The sequence below is a fragment of the Phocoena phocoena genome, chromosome 9, assembly GCF_963924675.1.
Source record: "Phocoena phocoena chromosome 9, mPhoPho1.1, whole genome shotgun sequence".
Classification (NCBI taxonomy): domain Eukaryota; kingdom Metazoa; phylum Chordata; class Mammalia; order Artiodactyla; family Phocoenidae; genus Phocoena; species Phocoena phocoena.
This window is the reverse complement of record NC_089227.1, coordinates 48073111-48089805: the sequence shown is the minus strand read 5'-3', so window position 1 is coordinate 48089805 and position 16695 is coordinate 48073111. Positions and strand designations below refer to the sequence as shown.

Below are 16695 nucleotides of genomic sequence, written 5' to 3'. Positions count from 1 at the left end.
GTATTAAATGCATTCAGAAATAAATAAGTGTACCACAGAAAGTCTTAATTCAACCCATATGTTACGTAAACAAACTGCCAAATCAAAAGGAGGGGATTTAATGTGCTGTATAAAATAATTTCTTACATATTTGATGTGTGGGAAATATACCGCATAATTTAAACGAAGAGATCTATTGATTAAGTGATCTATTAACCTTAGCAATAGCTAAATCAGCCTAAGAACATAACACACTAAAATAAGTAATTTATTAATAAGAAACTGAAGCCCATTTCCAAAAGCATTTCAATTTTGTTAATTTGTCTCTCGTGTTCAGAGAGTTTTAAGACGTAAGCTACTCATTGGGAAACATGACAAGGGTGCTTTAACTGAGTGCAAATTAGTTAAATAAGATAGTGCATATTTTCCAACTGTTCATAGTATTGCCTTAATAGTATTATTTGAAAAAAATTTGGATAAGAATGATGAAGAAGACTTTTAAATATGTTTAAAATACAAAGATAATACTGAATAGCCCCTTATCCGGTACAGCTTTCAAAATAAACTTTTGCCTAAGCAACTAGGTATCCCAATTCCTTAAAATCCTATTTACAGAAGAGACACCACGTCTCTGCTAAAGAATTGGAGTATTATTAAAAAGAAAGTTACACAAAAATACAATTGCTGAAAACTTATTTTACTATATGATCATCTCTGATAATTAGAAACTGTAAGTACGGACAGAAAAAAATAAGACTTGACTTCTCTTTTATAGTTTTAACAGCTAAAAGCTCTTTATGACGCTCAGAGCCCCTGTATACACAGCACTCCAAGAAGCTGCTACCAATTAATGGCAATTGATTATAAGAGATGAATTCCACTTGATATCTCTGCACCAAGAGAACTCATTTCAGGGTTTTCAGAGCTTGATATATTTATGGTTTCCTTCCTAATTTATTTTTCAATGTGTTATTTCTATAGTCTAATTGAAATTTAATTACTAGACCAGATAATGTCTGTAGAAAAATAGTTTGAAAGGCATCAATATGCAGCCAGGTAAACAACCTGTTTTGTTTTTGTTTCTTCCTCTTTAAAATTTACCCTGTGTTTTATCAATCCAGCTTTATAAATCTTGGCTTAGAGTCAAAAGCTTTTCTCCGCAGTCTACCCTTCACCCCTTAAGTTTACTCAACATCAAAGTACTGAAGGCCATTCATTGGGCAGTGGTCAGCTATTGTTTTATTTCAGTCACAGATAGTCCACACCTGGGCTGTAGAGCTCATCATGGGGAAGGTATTAAATTGCCTTTTAAAACTTCACTCCTCTAAGAGATAGGCCACTTTTCTCTACATGAGGTAGAAAAGAAACCACTACTTGGATCTTTTTCTACAAGAAGCAGAAAGGTTACTTTGTGAGATTCCCCTCCCCCCAACCAAAGCCACTTACTAAAACCATTTTTCTATACTAGAGTTAAATATCCTGATTTTTCCATAGAATGATCATGTATGTGTTTGTTTTGTTTTGTTGTTTTTTTCTTAAATGTCGGCTGGAAAGGGGTTGCAAACCATTTTCAATTGGTAATCAATAAACTTGGTCTCATAGAACACTGCAATTGAAAGGGGCTTTAGATGTCATCCTGGCAGGGCGTGCCAAATAACCTTCTCTACTAAGAGACAAATCATTGCATTACTTCCTGCTTGGATATGGCCTCAGCATTCTACTCAATCCAGGATTCCTGACAGATAACATCAATCGGAGTTTGCATGCAAAAAATCAAGTTCAGTCCTTCATTTTATAGTTAACAAAACTGAACCCAGAGAGGCTGAATGACAGGTTCAAGCTTACAGGACTAGGAAGAGGAAGAGCCAGGACTTGAACCCAGGGTAGTTACGTATTTTGTTGATTTGCTAACATGAGGTAATACATTTGGTGGCTGTCCATTACATTACTACAACCCACTAAAGTAAACTCATTACTCTCTGTGTAAGATATTTTAATAATGCAGAACTATAATGATAGGATTTAAATTAGAGGAGGAGACCAGGGAGGTAGAAGCAAAAGAATGAGTTCAAGAGAAACTGAGGAAATAAGAGAATGCGATAATCTGAACTGGTTACCTCAAGATGTATTGATCATTTCGATTTTGAGAACTACAGTTATGGCTCAGGTTCCAAGGAGAAAATCAGTTTGAGGTCCAGAGGGAGCATGAAATTTGAAAAAGGAAGAGATGGAGATTCTAGAGAATGCTATGGTAAAGGCCTTGGAATACATTTCACTAAGAAGAGCGCCATAGCTGAGCCTGACAGCCGGTTAGAGAGTACCTTTATGCAAAATCAAATAGGAATGGAGGGACACGCTTAAAGAGGACAGAAATTCTAGGGATCAACGTTAAAAAGAAGAAACTGAAGAAAAGGGAAAGACTGCAATTTAGTGCAAAATAGTGTGAAGTCCAGAGGAAGGGTCTTTAGTGATCTTGTGTGAGGCAGCAGGAATCACGGCAGGTCCCAAATCCCTGGGAGATGACAGAAGTAAACTGCAGATGGCAATACTGAGGGCCATCTGGGGCCATAATTGGTAAGATTAGAAAACGGGAAGGGGCTTCCCCGGTGGTGCAGTGGTTAAGAATCCGCCTGCCAATGCAGGGGACACGGGTTCGAGCCCTGGTCCGGGAAGATACCACATGCCATGGAGCAACAAAGCCCGTGGCCACAACTACTGAGCCTGCGCTCTAGAGCCTGCGAGCCACGACTACTGAGGCCGCGTGCCATGGCTACTGAAGCCCATGCGCCTAGAGCCCGGGCTCAGCAACGAGAGAAGCCACCACAATGAGAAGCCCTTGCGCTACAATGAAGAGTAGCCCCGCTCGCCGCAACTAGAGAGAGCCCGTGCGCAGCAACGAAGACCCAACGCAACCAAAAATAAATAAAAGAAAATAAAAAGAAAACAGGAATAGTGGATGTGCCGAAGAAGCCGAAGGCCCTCAGCCTGATTAAGGAGCAGCCCAGATAAGGCAGTCGGGGGTGATTCCCTTGAAGGAAACAGAGAAAATCCCTTGAGAATATCCAAGGAGGGTGTGGGGAAAGGACTGTGGGATGATGCGCTTAGATCCTAGAACAAGTGAGTCTAGTGCTTTTGAAAACAACTTTTTGTGAACTTTTCATGAGAGTTTACTGTTATAAAAAACTCTTTTCTTTTATATTAGAGATGAAAATTCCTTAAAAATGCAAAGGTGTTTGTGGGTTTGTTTCAAAGACAGCAGAGTAGAAGAGATGCTGGGAGCCTTGGTCCTACTGTGAAACAGATCTGGGAGTAGAAGATTCTAGCTGAGGAATAATTTGATGCTAGCTGGAAAAAAAATCAGTGACCCCCAACTCAGAAATGTAAGAAGAAAATGAGGTAAGCCAGGAATCACTCCTACAAGATACCTAGAAAGTTTTATATGGCAGTAAGGCCATTTTATCACATAAAATTACTGCTCTTTTCAAAATATTTTAAAACCGTTGTTTTTTTTTCACAGATATTCTGGTTACCCCAAAGCTATGGAGACTAGGCTACTGCTCTGCTAATGTTCTGTTCATGACCACATATAGCCCAAATTGTGTGTGGGGGTGGGGGGGGAGGGTACGGTTAAGAGGGATTATAAAGACAAGTAATCCAGAAATATTAAGTGAAAGCTCATATTGATAATTGATATTTTTAAAACAACTAATCTTTTGGTTTTTAAGTAAGTCTTTTTCTCCCTGATGAAATGCATTATTTCAAAGGTCCCGACGTATTGCTAATGAACACATTAAAGATAGGGAAGAAAAATTTAGAAGGACAATCAATCATTCAAGGGTCAGGCTATCTTTTCCATAGAAAACAAACGCCATCTAATTAGTTAATAGCAAACATACCAATTTGGTTTTGCAACAAAAATCATTCAAAAAATCATCCACAACTAGCCAAAATATTTTATGACCATTTTTCTAAGGTTATGTAAATACTGTTTTTAAACGATTTATGTTCAATGTACTTCTTAATGTTTTTCAATGTTGTAAGTAAATTGTTATAATAACCACACTGGGACAATTTTCATAAGTGGCAAGCTAGTGACTGGATAAGGGGCAACAATAGGTTAAAAACAAGAATTATTTTTGGTTAAAAAAAGGGAAAACTACAGCAAAGGAAAAAAACTTGGAGAATAATGGATTAAGAACACAGAGGATCAGAAGCTTTAGAAGATTAGGAAAACAAAATTTGATTTTTTTCAGACTGACTTATCAAAAAAAAAAAAAGTCCACACATGACTAAAAAAGCAAAAGGACTATTGGAAGCGGACATTTAATTGACTCCCCAAAAGGATTTAGATTTACAACCTAAACTCACCATCTTTCTTCCCAGCAGTCATTTTTCTGCTGATAATAAAATTGTTGGCCTGTTTGGTCTTCCAGTTAACTGTTCCACTTATGCCATCAGCACAGCTTAATAAAAAAGCTTTTCAGAATAAAACAAATGCACAAAAAATGAAATTAATGTCAAATTAAAATGACTATCACAAATCACCTACTACATATTAACTGGTATCAGATTCCTTCCAGCCCCAGTGAGCTGTTTAATTCCATTCAATAAATATCTGTTGCATGTCAATACAAGGAATATATGGGGATACAAAGTAAAGACACAGTTCCTGCCCTCCAAGGAGCTTACAATCTATAGGGATTGATAATTCATGTACCAAAATATATATGTAATATATAATATAGTGTATATGCATAGCAATTACACATATACACACAGTGGTAGAAAGCATACCTGCTACAATAGCACTGAGAGGGGAAGCAACTTTCCCTGGCTAGGAATGTTGTGATAAGTTTAAAACGTCTTTGAAATTTACAGTTGAGTTTTGGAAACATTACACTGGCAGCAATGAACAGAATCAGGGTCAGTGGATACTATACAGGGGGTTATCTCTGGAGTGTAGAGTAGCAGTCAGCCCATAATCAGGGGTTGAAGAAAGGAAGAGTAAAGGTGGGGCCAGTTACAAGACATCATGGGAGAGAATACTGACAGTACTTCTCAAATTGCTGGATGTGGGCTAAAAAAGAATAATGGCTTTGAAGTTTTGATCCAGGATGACGCAGAACAGTGATATATTAGGAATGCCAAAAAAGAGTCCATTTCAGTAGAAAGATGACAAATGTATTTGGGGATATGTTAAATGTGGGGGTACCAGTTGGATATCCAGGTGAAACCACCTAAGAGGAAGATGGAAATAGAGCTCTGGTTCACAGGAGAATCTAAGGTAAGCTTCAGATGCAGATTTGAAGTTCATCACCAGAGAAATGATTATTGAAGCCAAAGCCCCAGTGCAATTCCTTAAAGAGATCATGCTCTCAGGTAACACGCATTAGACTGTCAGGTACAAAATGATCTGGAGAAGATACACATTCACGTTCTTGACCTATTTGCCTATACTATTTCCAATCATCCAAACTACCAATCTTACTGCTTACTCTCCCATTTTTCATCCTTATCTTCCAGACTTGATATTTGGGTACCATTTTCCTAACTACAACATTGGGTCACCATCTCATTCTCCCTTCCTCTAGCCATCTCAGATATGTTCCCTTTGAGCTCAGCTCAGTTCCCAAATCCCCCAGGGTGTACCCCGTAGTTTTGTCCTAGCTTCTGGGGTTGAAATATATAGCAAGAAGGAATGCATGAAAAGTGGGAGGGACAACAAAGGCAGAAGAACATGTTAATAAATACATTTACATAGCAAAAACCAGAGGATAATTCAGCAAAGAAATAAGAGACAAGGCGGTCAGAGAGGTTGGACAACTGAGCCTGAAGTGTCATATACATATGTCAACAGAAGAGTTGTCAAAAAGGAGAGTGTGATCAACATCCTCACTTACTGCAAAAAGGTCAAAGAGGATGAGAGCTTAGAAAAGATGGCTAGATGTGAAAGGGGAGAAATTATTGGTGACTCCTTGAAAGTGGAGTTCCAATAAAGTGGTAAGAGTAGAAGCCAGACAGCAAAAGGCCAAGACGTAGATGCAACAAACAGAGTTAATCTTTTAAGAACACTGGCCAGAATAGGGAAGCAAAGAGATAAGATGATATGGCAGACTGAGGAGCAGCAAGGTAGAGAAAAAGATTGTTTATTTTAGTGTAGGGAAACAAATTTTGTTTATAAGCTGAGGAAAACACATAAGGAGAGAGAAAGAGACTAGGTGTAATGAAAAGGAACATAAATGATGAGACACAATCCCAGAAAAACTAGAATGGGTGGGACCAAGCAGAAACATACAATATACATGTATTTGTATATTGTACAGCATATACAAAGCATATATGCTTTATACAAGCATATAAAGAAAATACTTCATGAATCAGAGAGTAAGGACAAGTGAAGAGAGAAACATTTGTTGGGGTACAGGACACCTAATGTTGAAAGAGCTCCTCACCCTAGTAAATCAGAGGTGAAATGGTTATTTCCTTCTCAAACTGAATTCTGAGTAAAATTCTAAACTTAAACTAAATTATGAGAAATACCAAGTCCCCTTCCAAAATGAAAAAAAGAATACAACTCAAAACCCAAGTTATTAAAAATAAACAATCAAACAAAACCTCAGGTGATCATTTCAGTGATACCTGGGAGTCGAAATCAAAGGCCTTAGCACCCCAAGTGAATAAATGAGTTGGTTGGTATTGAATTTTTAAATTATGTAAACCTAAGTATACTAATTTTATATCTACTAAAAGACCAATCTTATGGCTGATTCACCTAATAAATGGTTGATTCACCTAAGAACTGAAGTTATGTCCTTTTAAATCTAGATGAAGAATACAGTGGTCATTTCCTAAATAATTTAAGCTAAAATGGATCAGAAATGTTCATGGCCTCTTGTGGCAAAATATCCCACCTCCAAGGGTTTTCCTAATTGCTGGGTTCCAAAGGCAACATGCTAGTTACGTAAGAATCACCTGGGCAGCTCTCTAAAAATACATATTCTCACACACCCCAAAAACTACAAAATAAAAAAATTTAAAACACATATTCATGACTCCACCATGGAGAATCTAGGTAGGTGGGTTACACAGTTTCATCAGGTGATTCTCACACACAAATACGAACTCTAGAAGACCAACAGAAGACCTACAGAACCCAAGGGTATATAGGATATTCAACCAAGTCACATCAAATGTGACAAACGTAGGGCTAACCCTATAACTGAAAACTTTACTCTCTCTTATCCCCAACTGGCCCACAGATGCAGCCAATTTGCAAGAACATGAAAGTCACTGCTGTACAGTGGGAAGTCTCAACCTAGAAAGACAGGAAGCAGGTGGCCAAATTCTTCTCTACAACTCTTCAAAAAACAATGTATATATGTGGACCTGACAAGCAACATTTACATTTAAATCCATCACATCACCCGGTCCTGAGCAAGGTGCTTTCATGTAGACTGTCTAGTTCAATCCATACAAAACCAAGAGATCTGTTAACATGTCTGAAGGTTATAGAGGCTTCATTGAAGAGCAGAATGGAGTAAACCCTGCAGGCAAGCAGGCAAGCAGGCACGCTTCAGAATCCTCCACTTTTCCATGGATTGGGGAGTTACCATAAAGAAAGAAGGGCTTGGGTGTCCAGACAGCACCCCTTTTGTTCCTTCCTTTATTCTAGCCCAGTGGTTCCCAGACCATGCTGTGCATAAGAATTATTGTTCAGTTATACACACAAAACTACACATAATGTACTCCATAGGTAATTTAAAGGATTCACTAGGGTAACTTAAGTCTATGGAATTTTTTGCCTTATACTCTGGCCTTTAGAACCTCACTAACCCATAAGATTTAATGTCACTGCACATCCTTGCCGGGTGAACCGACGTATCATTGCTCATGCTTTCCAGGTCCTGTGTAAGTGCAGCCTACTTGGCTTTTACAGACAAGAATTTCAAAATTCAAAAGACAAATGTGATTGGTGCCTCAGTTGTTAAAAAATAGAGGCAGGGTAAAATAGTTTAAACACATCTCACAGATATACCTCTGTTTTAAGGCTGGCATTGCTTTGAGCATATTCAATTTTTTTAAGTTTATATTGATCCCTCTAAAGTCCTACTTCGACCACAGGAGACCACAGTCCAATAAATCTAAATAAAAAGACAACTTTTTACTGCTCTACTCACCAGACAATGTCAATAGAGGCAAGACACAACACCACGGATAATGTGTCTGCTTAAACATTCAAGTCCCACACCTTGAGGGAGAAATCTCAGTAACACTGAAATATCTATTTTTCACTGTGTGTCCAAGATCATGGATCCACTTAGCTAACTTCTTGTAAAGAAAATTATTGTAATCTGTACATTGACAAATGCAGAATACTCACTGGGGAAAAAAAAGGTAGTATTTTAATAAGCTTAATTTTCATTAGAAAAGGAGCACACCATTTTTTTTCTAGGAGAACAAATTTCCTTAGGATGGGAAAACATGACTCAATTTTTGAAACTATTTACTCTGTACATTACTTTTCAAGATTAAATCTAGTATGTAAAAAAATAAAGTCGGCCTGTATAGACTGATTCTTGGACTCCTTCCAAAGATAATGGACCATCCTCAGAAATCCTGAAAGAACTCCACTGCACTCATTGGGTTCATGACAATCTATGCTACATTTGTACCTGGATATGAGTTTTGCTCTAATTCATAAACACAAAAGCAAAGAATAATATGAATCTTGTGTTTACAGAGCCCAGACTAAGACGACAGTCACACAATTAGCTAGCATAGCATGGTATACAATTTAACCAATTCCTCAATGCTCCCTCTCAAAACTCATCAAAGCCTGAATTAATCCAATGGTGACTGGCATGCCCTTAAATTCCCTAGAAACCATTCAATCCTTAAAGTTTGTCTTAAGGTTCCATGATTCATGCGGAGTCTTGTAGCAGCATGACTGCATCTCATCTGGCCTGGGGCAAACACTCTCTGAAGAGACATGACTCTCCCAAACCTGAATAATTTGCTGACTTAGTGAGGAAGGGTTTGCTATTTAATAAAAGCAATTGAAGAGCTGTGAATAGTGACTGATTGCTGATGAGCTAATCAAAATGTCAAGGGATAGAAATAATAAATAATAATTTAGTCTGACATCACTGTCCAAGTAAGTAGCAGAATATGCCAGATGAAATATAATCTGATTGACACACTCACCTTAGAACCAAACTGTCAAGTCTTTCTCTGTCCTCTGTTTCATCTGTCTCTTTTCCTATTTCACTCAAAGGGGACAAAGACTTTGTTTTCATAAGTAGGAGAGACAGCTCATGTCGCCTACATCTCTTCCCTTCTCTTATCATTCCTCACGTCATTATGGCTCTCCCTTGCCCTCTACATTTTCTCTTCCCTTGTCTATGCAACTATCCTTAATACTTTTAAAATTGTCTCTTATGCTGAAATCTTGTTTTTATATTTTTCTCTCTAAAAAATGTTAGCTGACATTATCATTAGCTACCAAGTTTTGAGTGCTAAGTACAAGGCACTAAAGGTTTTACACATAACTATTCTAATCCTTACATCATCACTATGTGAAACAGGTATTACTACTTCCATTTTACAATGAGGATAAGAAGTCTTAGGAAATTACGTAGCTTATCCCAGGTCATTATGTTTAGTAAGTAGCAGAGTTGGATTTTGAACCCATTTCTTGACTGACTTCAAAGTCCCCGTTATCTACTCAGCGATACGATCCCCAAATGGTTAAATGGGAAAGCACTCTGTGAACTGTATATTTCTTAAGTAATTTGAGATATTATTATTATTACTAGTAGGTCCTCTTCAACTTACTTTTCTTTCTAGAAAAAAATAAGTTTTCCCTGACTGCTGGATAAGAAACAGCTAGCAAGGAGGCAATACCCATGAGAATTAATCCTATGTGTTATGTACGTATGTACACACACACACACAATTCATTAAAAGAGGAAAGCTAAAAGGTTAGTTGGAATCTATGGAGAAAAAAATGGCTTTGCTGAGAACTGTCCACCCCAACCTCAAAGGGAGTCAGAAAAAAATATTCCTAAGAGAAGTGTAATAGCAAGACTTCAAACTGAAAATGCTAGAATGAGAAGCCTCTAAACTTCGTTAAAACACAAGAGCTGGCGGGGCAGAATGTAAGTAATTAATATAATTTAAAGTTATTAGAATTTTATAATTTTAGCACAAGCTAGGTAAGACTTTAGACTTTAGAGTGAAATAAAAATTGGGAGCACAGAAAGGTAGGGTTTAAATCAGCATCTCTGGAGACAGAGTGCCTGGGTTCAAAATCCCAGTTTTTCTCCACTGGGCGAGTTATTCAATGTCTCTGTACCTCAGTTTACTCATCTGGTAGGGCCAGAACAGTGCCCACTTCATAGAGGCATTGTGAATATTAAATGAGATAATACACTTAAAACCCTTAGAAGAGTGCTTAGCACACAATGATGTTCTCAAAAAATATAAGCTATTATTACATTTACTCTTCACTTGATATGAAGGAAATTTTAGATTTCTTTAAATGTGTTTTTTTCTAAAAAATAGATGTTCAAATGGAAAAACTATTGTCACTACAGTTGGCATTATAGAATATAGCACTCTTTTTTTTTTTTTTTCTTCACGGTCATGAGACACATGAAAAATGATATTTGTATGGCAGAGTGGAGTAAATACTAGAGGCTGCTCACCAGCGGAAGGAGAAGCCCAGGGGCTCCAACCACCCCAAACTTCACAGGGCTAAGAAGACGGCATCTTAGCAAGTCTTCATTCCCAGTACCGGCCAAGGCAGACTGGTTGAGAGCTGCAAGAGCCAGGTGTGATAAGAAGCAAGTTATAATTGAGGATACGGGGGTGGGGGGAAGGGTAAGCTGGGACGAAGTGAGAGAGTGGCACGGACATATATACACTACCAAACGTAAAATAGTTAGCTAGTGGGAAGCAGCCGCATAGCACAGGGAGATCAGCTCGGTGCTTTGTGGCCACCTAGAGGGGTGGGATAGGGAGGGTGGGAGGGAGGGAGACGCAAGAGGGAGGAGATCTGGAAACATACGTATATGTATAGCTGATTCACTTTGTTATAAAACAGAAACTAACACACCATTGTAAAGCAGGTATACTCCAATAAAGATGTTATAAAAATAAAATAAAAAGAAGCAAGTTATATTGATATCTGTACTCTCTGACTCTCACAAACTCTTAGGTATTTATTCTGAGGAAATAATGCAACAAAAGCAAAAACTGCACGGACACAAGATTCGACTTTGCATTACATATATCAAAACTGGATGAAAAATTAAATGTCTGATAAAAAAAAGTGTTGGTTTGATAGAATAGTTCATGGAGAAGGGCGGGTTATCCACTTCTCTTTTGAGTTTTACACCTTTGCTCAAACAGCCCAACCAAGGCACGTACTGGGTTTTCACTGCCCGGAAATGGTACTATCTATATTCTATCTGAGAAACACTAGATGCGTAAGGAGCACCAGTGGGACCCTTGAAAATGGGATACATAATATATGCAGTAGTTACACGCACCATTACAATTTAATGTCCTCATCTGCAAAATGCTGGACTTTTCTGAAATTAATAAAATTAGCGAAAGTTAGAATACAAAATACTATGCAGACGGTGAAATCTAGCCTAATAGTGCAATCTAGTGGGAAAGGATTAAAAGGCAAAGTGGTTAAGAGCTACTGGGTTAGGGAAGCAAAGCTGTAGGAAAAAATTCTGCTCAAAATAAAAAATATAACAATAATATACTAATGGGTCTTTACTTGAAACAGTCATTATTTTTCTTTATTATAGAAGCCACACATTTTCATTGTAATACATTCAAATAGTATAACCAGGAGGGTATAAAATATAAAAGTCCCCTCCAATGCCATCCTCCTAATGCCACTGCAGAGGGTACCCACTCTTAATAATCCCTGCATCTTTCCATATTCTATGCATATGCAAACGTACGTTTATACACATACACATATAAACACACACATACACCATGCTTTTCTTTACATAATGTGATCACACTTTCTCCCTTAGCATATATCTTGAACGTGTTTACATGATATCACATTTTAAGACTGCAAAGCTTCACGCTGTGTGGCTCAATCATAATTTATTTATCATCACCTCAAACTCAGCCTGTCCAAACTAGGACTCCTGATCTTTCCCTTAAAGTTTGGTCCTCTTCCGGCATTCTTCATCAGGAGCATGGTATCACCATTCATTCTCATGAATACAACAGAAATCTAGAAATCATGCTTGATATTTCCTGTCACTCTCCACCCCAAATTCAATCCACAACCCACTCCGATTGCTGTTTACCCCTCAAGATATCCCTCCTATCTTCATTTCCCCATCACCACCCTAGCCTGGAGGTCATCATCTCTATTCTGGGTTAGTAAAGTAGCCTTCGAACTACCGCTTCTATTCTGATCCCTCCAATCCTTGCATCACAATGCCGCCAAAGTGCTCTTTTTGAAATGCAAATTTGATCAAGTCCTGCTTAAGCCCCTCCAAAGACTTCCCGTTGGTTTTAGGATGAAGATTACACTCTTTAAGGTAGTCTAACAGACCCGGCAAAATTTGCTCCCTGACCCCCTATCTAGCCTCCTTTCTGTAGTTCCCCTTCCCTCCCAGCTCCAACATCACTGGACTTTTTCCAACACCTTCTATTTGCCAGGGTAACCTGCCCCAGGGCCTCTACAGAGCTCTTCCTTTGACCTCAAATATACCTTTCCTCTTCACCTCTCTCAACGTTTACTCATCCTTCAGATCTGAGTACCTACTCAGAGAAGCCTTCCTTAATCCCCCTGTCTGGCCAAATCCCCTGCTTAGAAATTCTGCCAGTGTTTGTAGCACTTATCATAGTTCTGAGGGCACATTTATATGTGTGATTAATTGATTAATCTTTGTCAACCCCGCTAATGTAAAACTTCCCTAACGGCTGGGAAAGTGTATTCCCCAGCATCTAACACAGTCTCAAAACCAGTCAATACTCAAAAAATAAATGAATGAAAAAAGTATTAGTTAGTAAGATGACCCAATTTTTTTTCTAGTTTTTCATTATTACTATCAATCCTACAAAAAACGTCCTTATATTTTTATTTTTCATCACTTAAAGGAGTATATTTGTAAACTAAACTAGAATTTAAACGGCTAGACAAAAAATAACATACATTTCAAATTTTGATAAGCACATGTAGCAACCTGTTCTGTTTCCACTTCTGCAGTACTGGCCTTTGATTAGAATCAATTCTATAACTACAAAAAATGAAAGATGTTAAAGGTGCTACACTGATTTAACTCTTTCATAGGACAGAAGAGCCACAGACATTTTACGGCACAGTGAGAAAACACCAATTTGCTAAGGAGAAAAAAAACAAAAAAGAAAAACCATGGGGCTAATTTTTTCTTCTTCTGCATTCCAAAGTAAAAAAATCAACTTTACTTCTATGTCTATTGCTGAAGAAATCAGGAACTAAAATATTTCACGTTAACTGCTATAGGAAAATTAACTGCGATCTCTTCTTTCAAATTCACAGTGAACCCCAAATCTCCATAATAATCAAAGTGGTGACCAGATGAATGAGTGAAAAGCTAAAGAATGGGAAAGAATTTACACTGGAGCTGCCTAACTCCTAAACATTTTTGAAATGAGCGGCTTCATTTGTCAGAAGAGAAAAAGTCTGCCTTCCGTGTCACAACAGATGCCGTGGCGGTTCCCGTGGTACAGAATGCCAAAGAGCTGGTCTACAAAATCTGATTAGTCCAAGGCAATTAAGTAGAAAATGAGACGTGCTAAAGACGAGCGCTTTTTAAGTGATAAGACACATTTAAACCGCGATCGCATAAAGAGTGCATAGAAATTCTTAGATGAAGACACGAAAAATAAGAATTTTACCAAAGTGACCCAAGAAGAAAACAGCACTTCAGCTTTACTAATATGTTGATTTTTGCAAGAACAGAACATGAATAAGCACAGCAACTCATGTTTCAAGGCTACCTGTTTATTTCCTAAGATAACTTCTTGAAGTTTTAAATTTTAAACGTTGGAGATCATTTGCTTCCCAAACCCAGGAGCAGAGGAGCGAGTATTGCATTCAAGGAATTGCAAGTAGCCGCCCGCAGATCAGGTGCGTGAGCGCTGACAAGCCAGACGCTCATCGCTGAGCATTTCTCTCTCGGAAATTTGAGCTTAGCTCAGGAACGCCTGTGGCATCTTCAACAACTGGGAACCCAGCCATCACAAGTTGCCCGGTGTACTACTACTATCCCACAAAAGTGCACGACACTTTTATAAAAGATAGAGAAAATAAGAAGAGGAGAAACTTGTTCAACATTAAAAATACACTTCACATAGTCAAGGTTAGCTTGCCCATATATCTGACCTAACAATTTGAGTGGAGGAGAAAGTTCTGGGTGTCGGGAGAATAGGCAGGAGTAAAAGAGGCAGGAAAAAGTTGGTTTAAAAAGATGACCGAAGAATGTTCTCTTCTTTCTTCACATTTCTCATCGGAGTCTTAGTTTTCAAGGGTCAGGGGCATAAAAATCGTTGCTATGGAGTCAGATGTGTTACAGGTTATCAGTTCTTAGAAGTGGGGTCCTGTGTGCATACTCTACAAGTTAATTTTGAGCAATCACATTTTCAAAGTTAGAGATGATAATCAAAATAAACAATCAATAGGCAGATGAAGAGGAAAGAAAAATCTGTCCCGAGACGTGTTTGAAACGCTAAGACTGGCAGTCAGAAACGAGGCTAACTTGAAAGGAAGAGAAGTTAAAAGAGCACAGGGGCCGCAGCTACTTTTCATTGAAAGGTTTTATTTTCTATTGAAAAGCTAAAAATTGTAACTGTTAAGTATTGCAAGGACATATAAGGGGGGGAGGGCGGGGACTGCAGAAGGGAGAATGGCTCCACATTTCCCCTGAGTAAGAGGCTCCAGCAGCTGAGGTCTCAGCTGCCCAGCAGCGGTCCACTCCCCCTTAACCCAGGGCGCCCCCCAAGGCATCTGCAGCCACTCTGCCTGAGAAGCCCCTTCTCAGCAAGCAAGAAACACTACGAAAGGAACAACTCTAGGAAGCAAGTTAAAGCCAGGATAACTTGCAGGGGGGGAAACAACTTTACTTCTACAGATTTTCATGTTTGAAATGAAATGAGAAGGGAGGAAAGAATGTGTTGAAATGTCCTGTTGCAGCTGTTTTCAAGTTGTAAGAAATCAACCTGCAACACATAGGACTATTCTTTTTAGATAGTTGATCGGAAAAAATAAATGTTTCCATCACAAGTATCTTTGCTATCCTACACTAAAATGTTATTATGGCCTTCAAATTAAATATTCATTACAAGAAAGGTAAATATTTCTGATACTTTAAAATAAGAGACCAAGTAAAGGTGTTAAGTTGATTCCCTTCCTCAGCTGCACTGTTAGAAAGCCTCAAGTTGAAATCCATCTCTACCTTTCACCCACTGCAGCTAGATGTGCTTTCTGAAGCAGACAGAAGGGAGTTTACGTCTACTTTTAGTCTTCAAGCTAAACATTTCCAGACCCTTGGAGGATACCTCCTATGACAGGATTACCAGACCCCTCACCATCCCCACAGACTGTTCTGGAAGTTGTCTACTTTGTCAATGTCTCTCTTTAAGCGCGACAGCCAGAAATGGACACAATACTACAGATGTGGTTAATTAGAGCAGGGTACTGTTAATTTTTGTGACATATGGACACTACACTATTATCGGAATCTAAATTTGATATTTTTGTAGCCATGTTATGCCACCAGTTCATACTAACTGTCCTTTTCCTCAAAAACTGCCACCATGTAAAGTCACCTCCTTCCTTACACACCAATGAATTATGATGCATTTACTGCTATAAAATATATTTTTGAATAGCACTACAGCCTACTTAAACCTTGTTAACTCTAAATTCTGTTATCTATTTGTAACAGTTAACCTTTTTTCAAGTCAACCATGGGTTTTAAAGCAAGCATCTTAGATCTTCATCACAGTTATCCATAAAAATGTTGAAAAAGAGAAAACCTAGGGCAAAGACTTGTGATCCTTCACGAGGGACTGCTCCCAGACCCAAACCCAGTAAACCCCACACCTGGTGGGTACTGGCTCAGCCTGCCTCATGCTCACAAAGCAATCCTGCTAGTCTAACACAGCATCCCACACACAAGAGCATCCTAAAGTCTTGACAAATGCTTAGCTGAAAGCAAGATTCACTTATCTTTCAAAGCAAAGCGTAAAAAATCTATACATATTAAAATTATAGTCATGTAAAAATATATATGCACATGGAACAAAGACTAGAAGGGAAGGAACATCAATGGAAACGTTTCTTCTAGTGTCAGATGGTGGAGATTGTTTTTTATTCAATACTGTCTTTACTATAGTTACATTGTTTAAAAAAACTGAATTTTGCTTAGACAGAATTTTGCTTGTTAGCAGTTCGGAAGCAGTTCACGTGGAACAACTTTAAGAGCATTGAGACTCTATCCGATTCTACCAACCTGAAAAATACTTGTTGATCTTTAGAAACACCAGCTTCCTTTTCTGAATTATGCACTGATGCTTTTGGCTTAATATTTTTAGAAATCAGGGAGATAGCAAACTGGAGAACTGGATCCTAAAGTTCAGAAAAAGCCTGGATGTCATGCATGTGTGTGTGCCCAAGTGTCTGTCTATCTG

General features: G+C 38.3%; 1 protein-coding gene across 7 annotated transcripts in view; it reads right to left on the bottom strand.

The window, feature by feature from the left end:
• The window catches only part of SGCE (sarcoglycan epsilon), a 67438-nt gene that overhangs the window by 46641 nt on the left and 4102 nt on the right, over positions 1-16695 (bottom strand). For 2 of the 7 annotated variants that reach the window (XM_065883422.1, XM_065883423.1), the window contains exon 2: positions 4348-4455. The exons of the other annotated variants lie outside the window; for them this stretch is intronic. In XM_065883422.1, coding sequence (XP_065739494.1) covers positions 4348-4455 — 108 coding nt within the window. The remainder of the gene's footprint in view (positions 1-4347; positions 4456-16695) is intronic. 7 annotated transcript variants of the gene reach the window in all.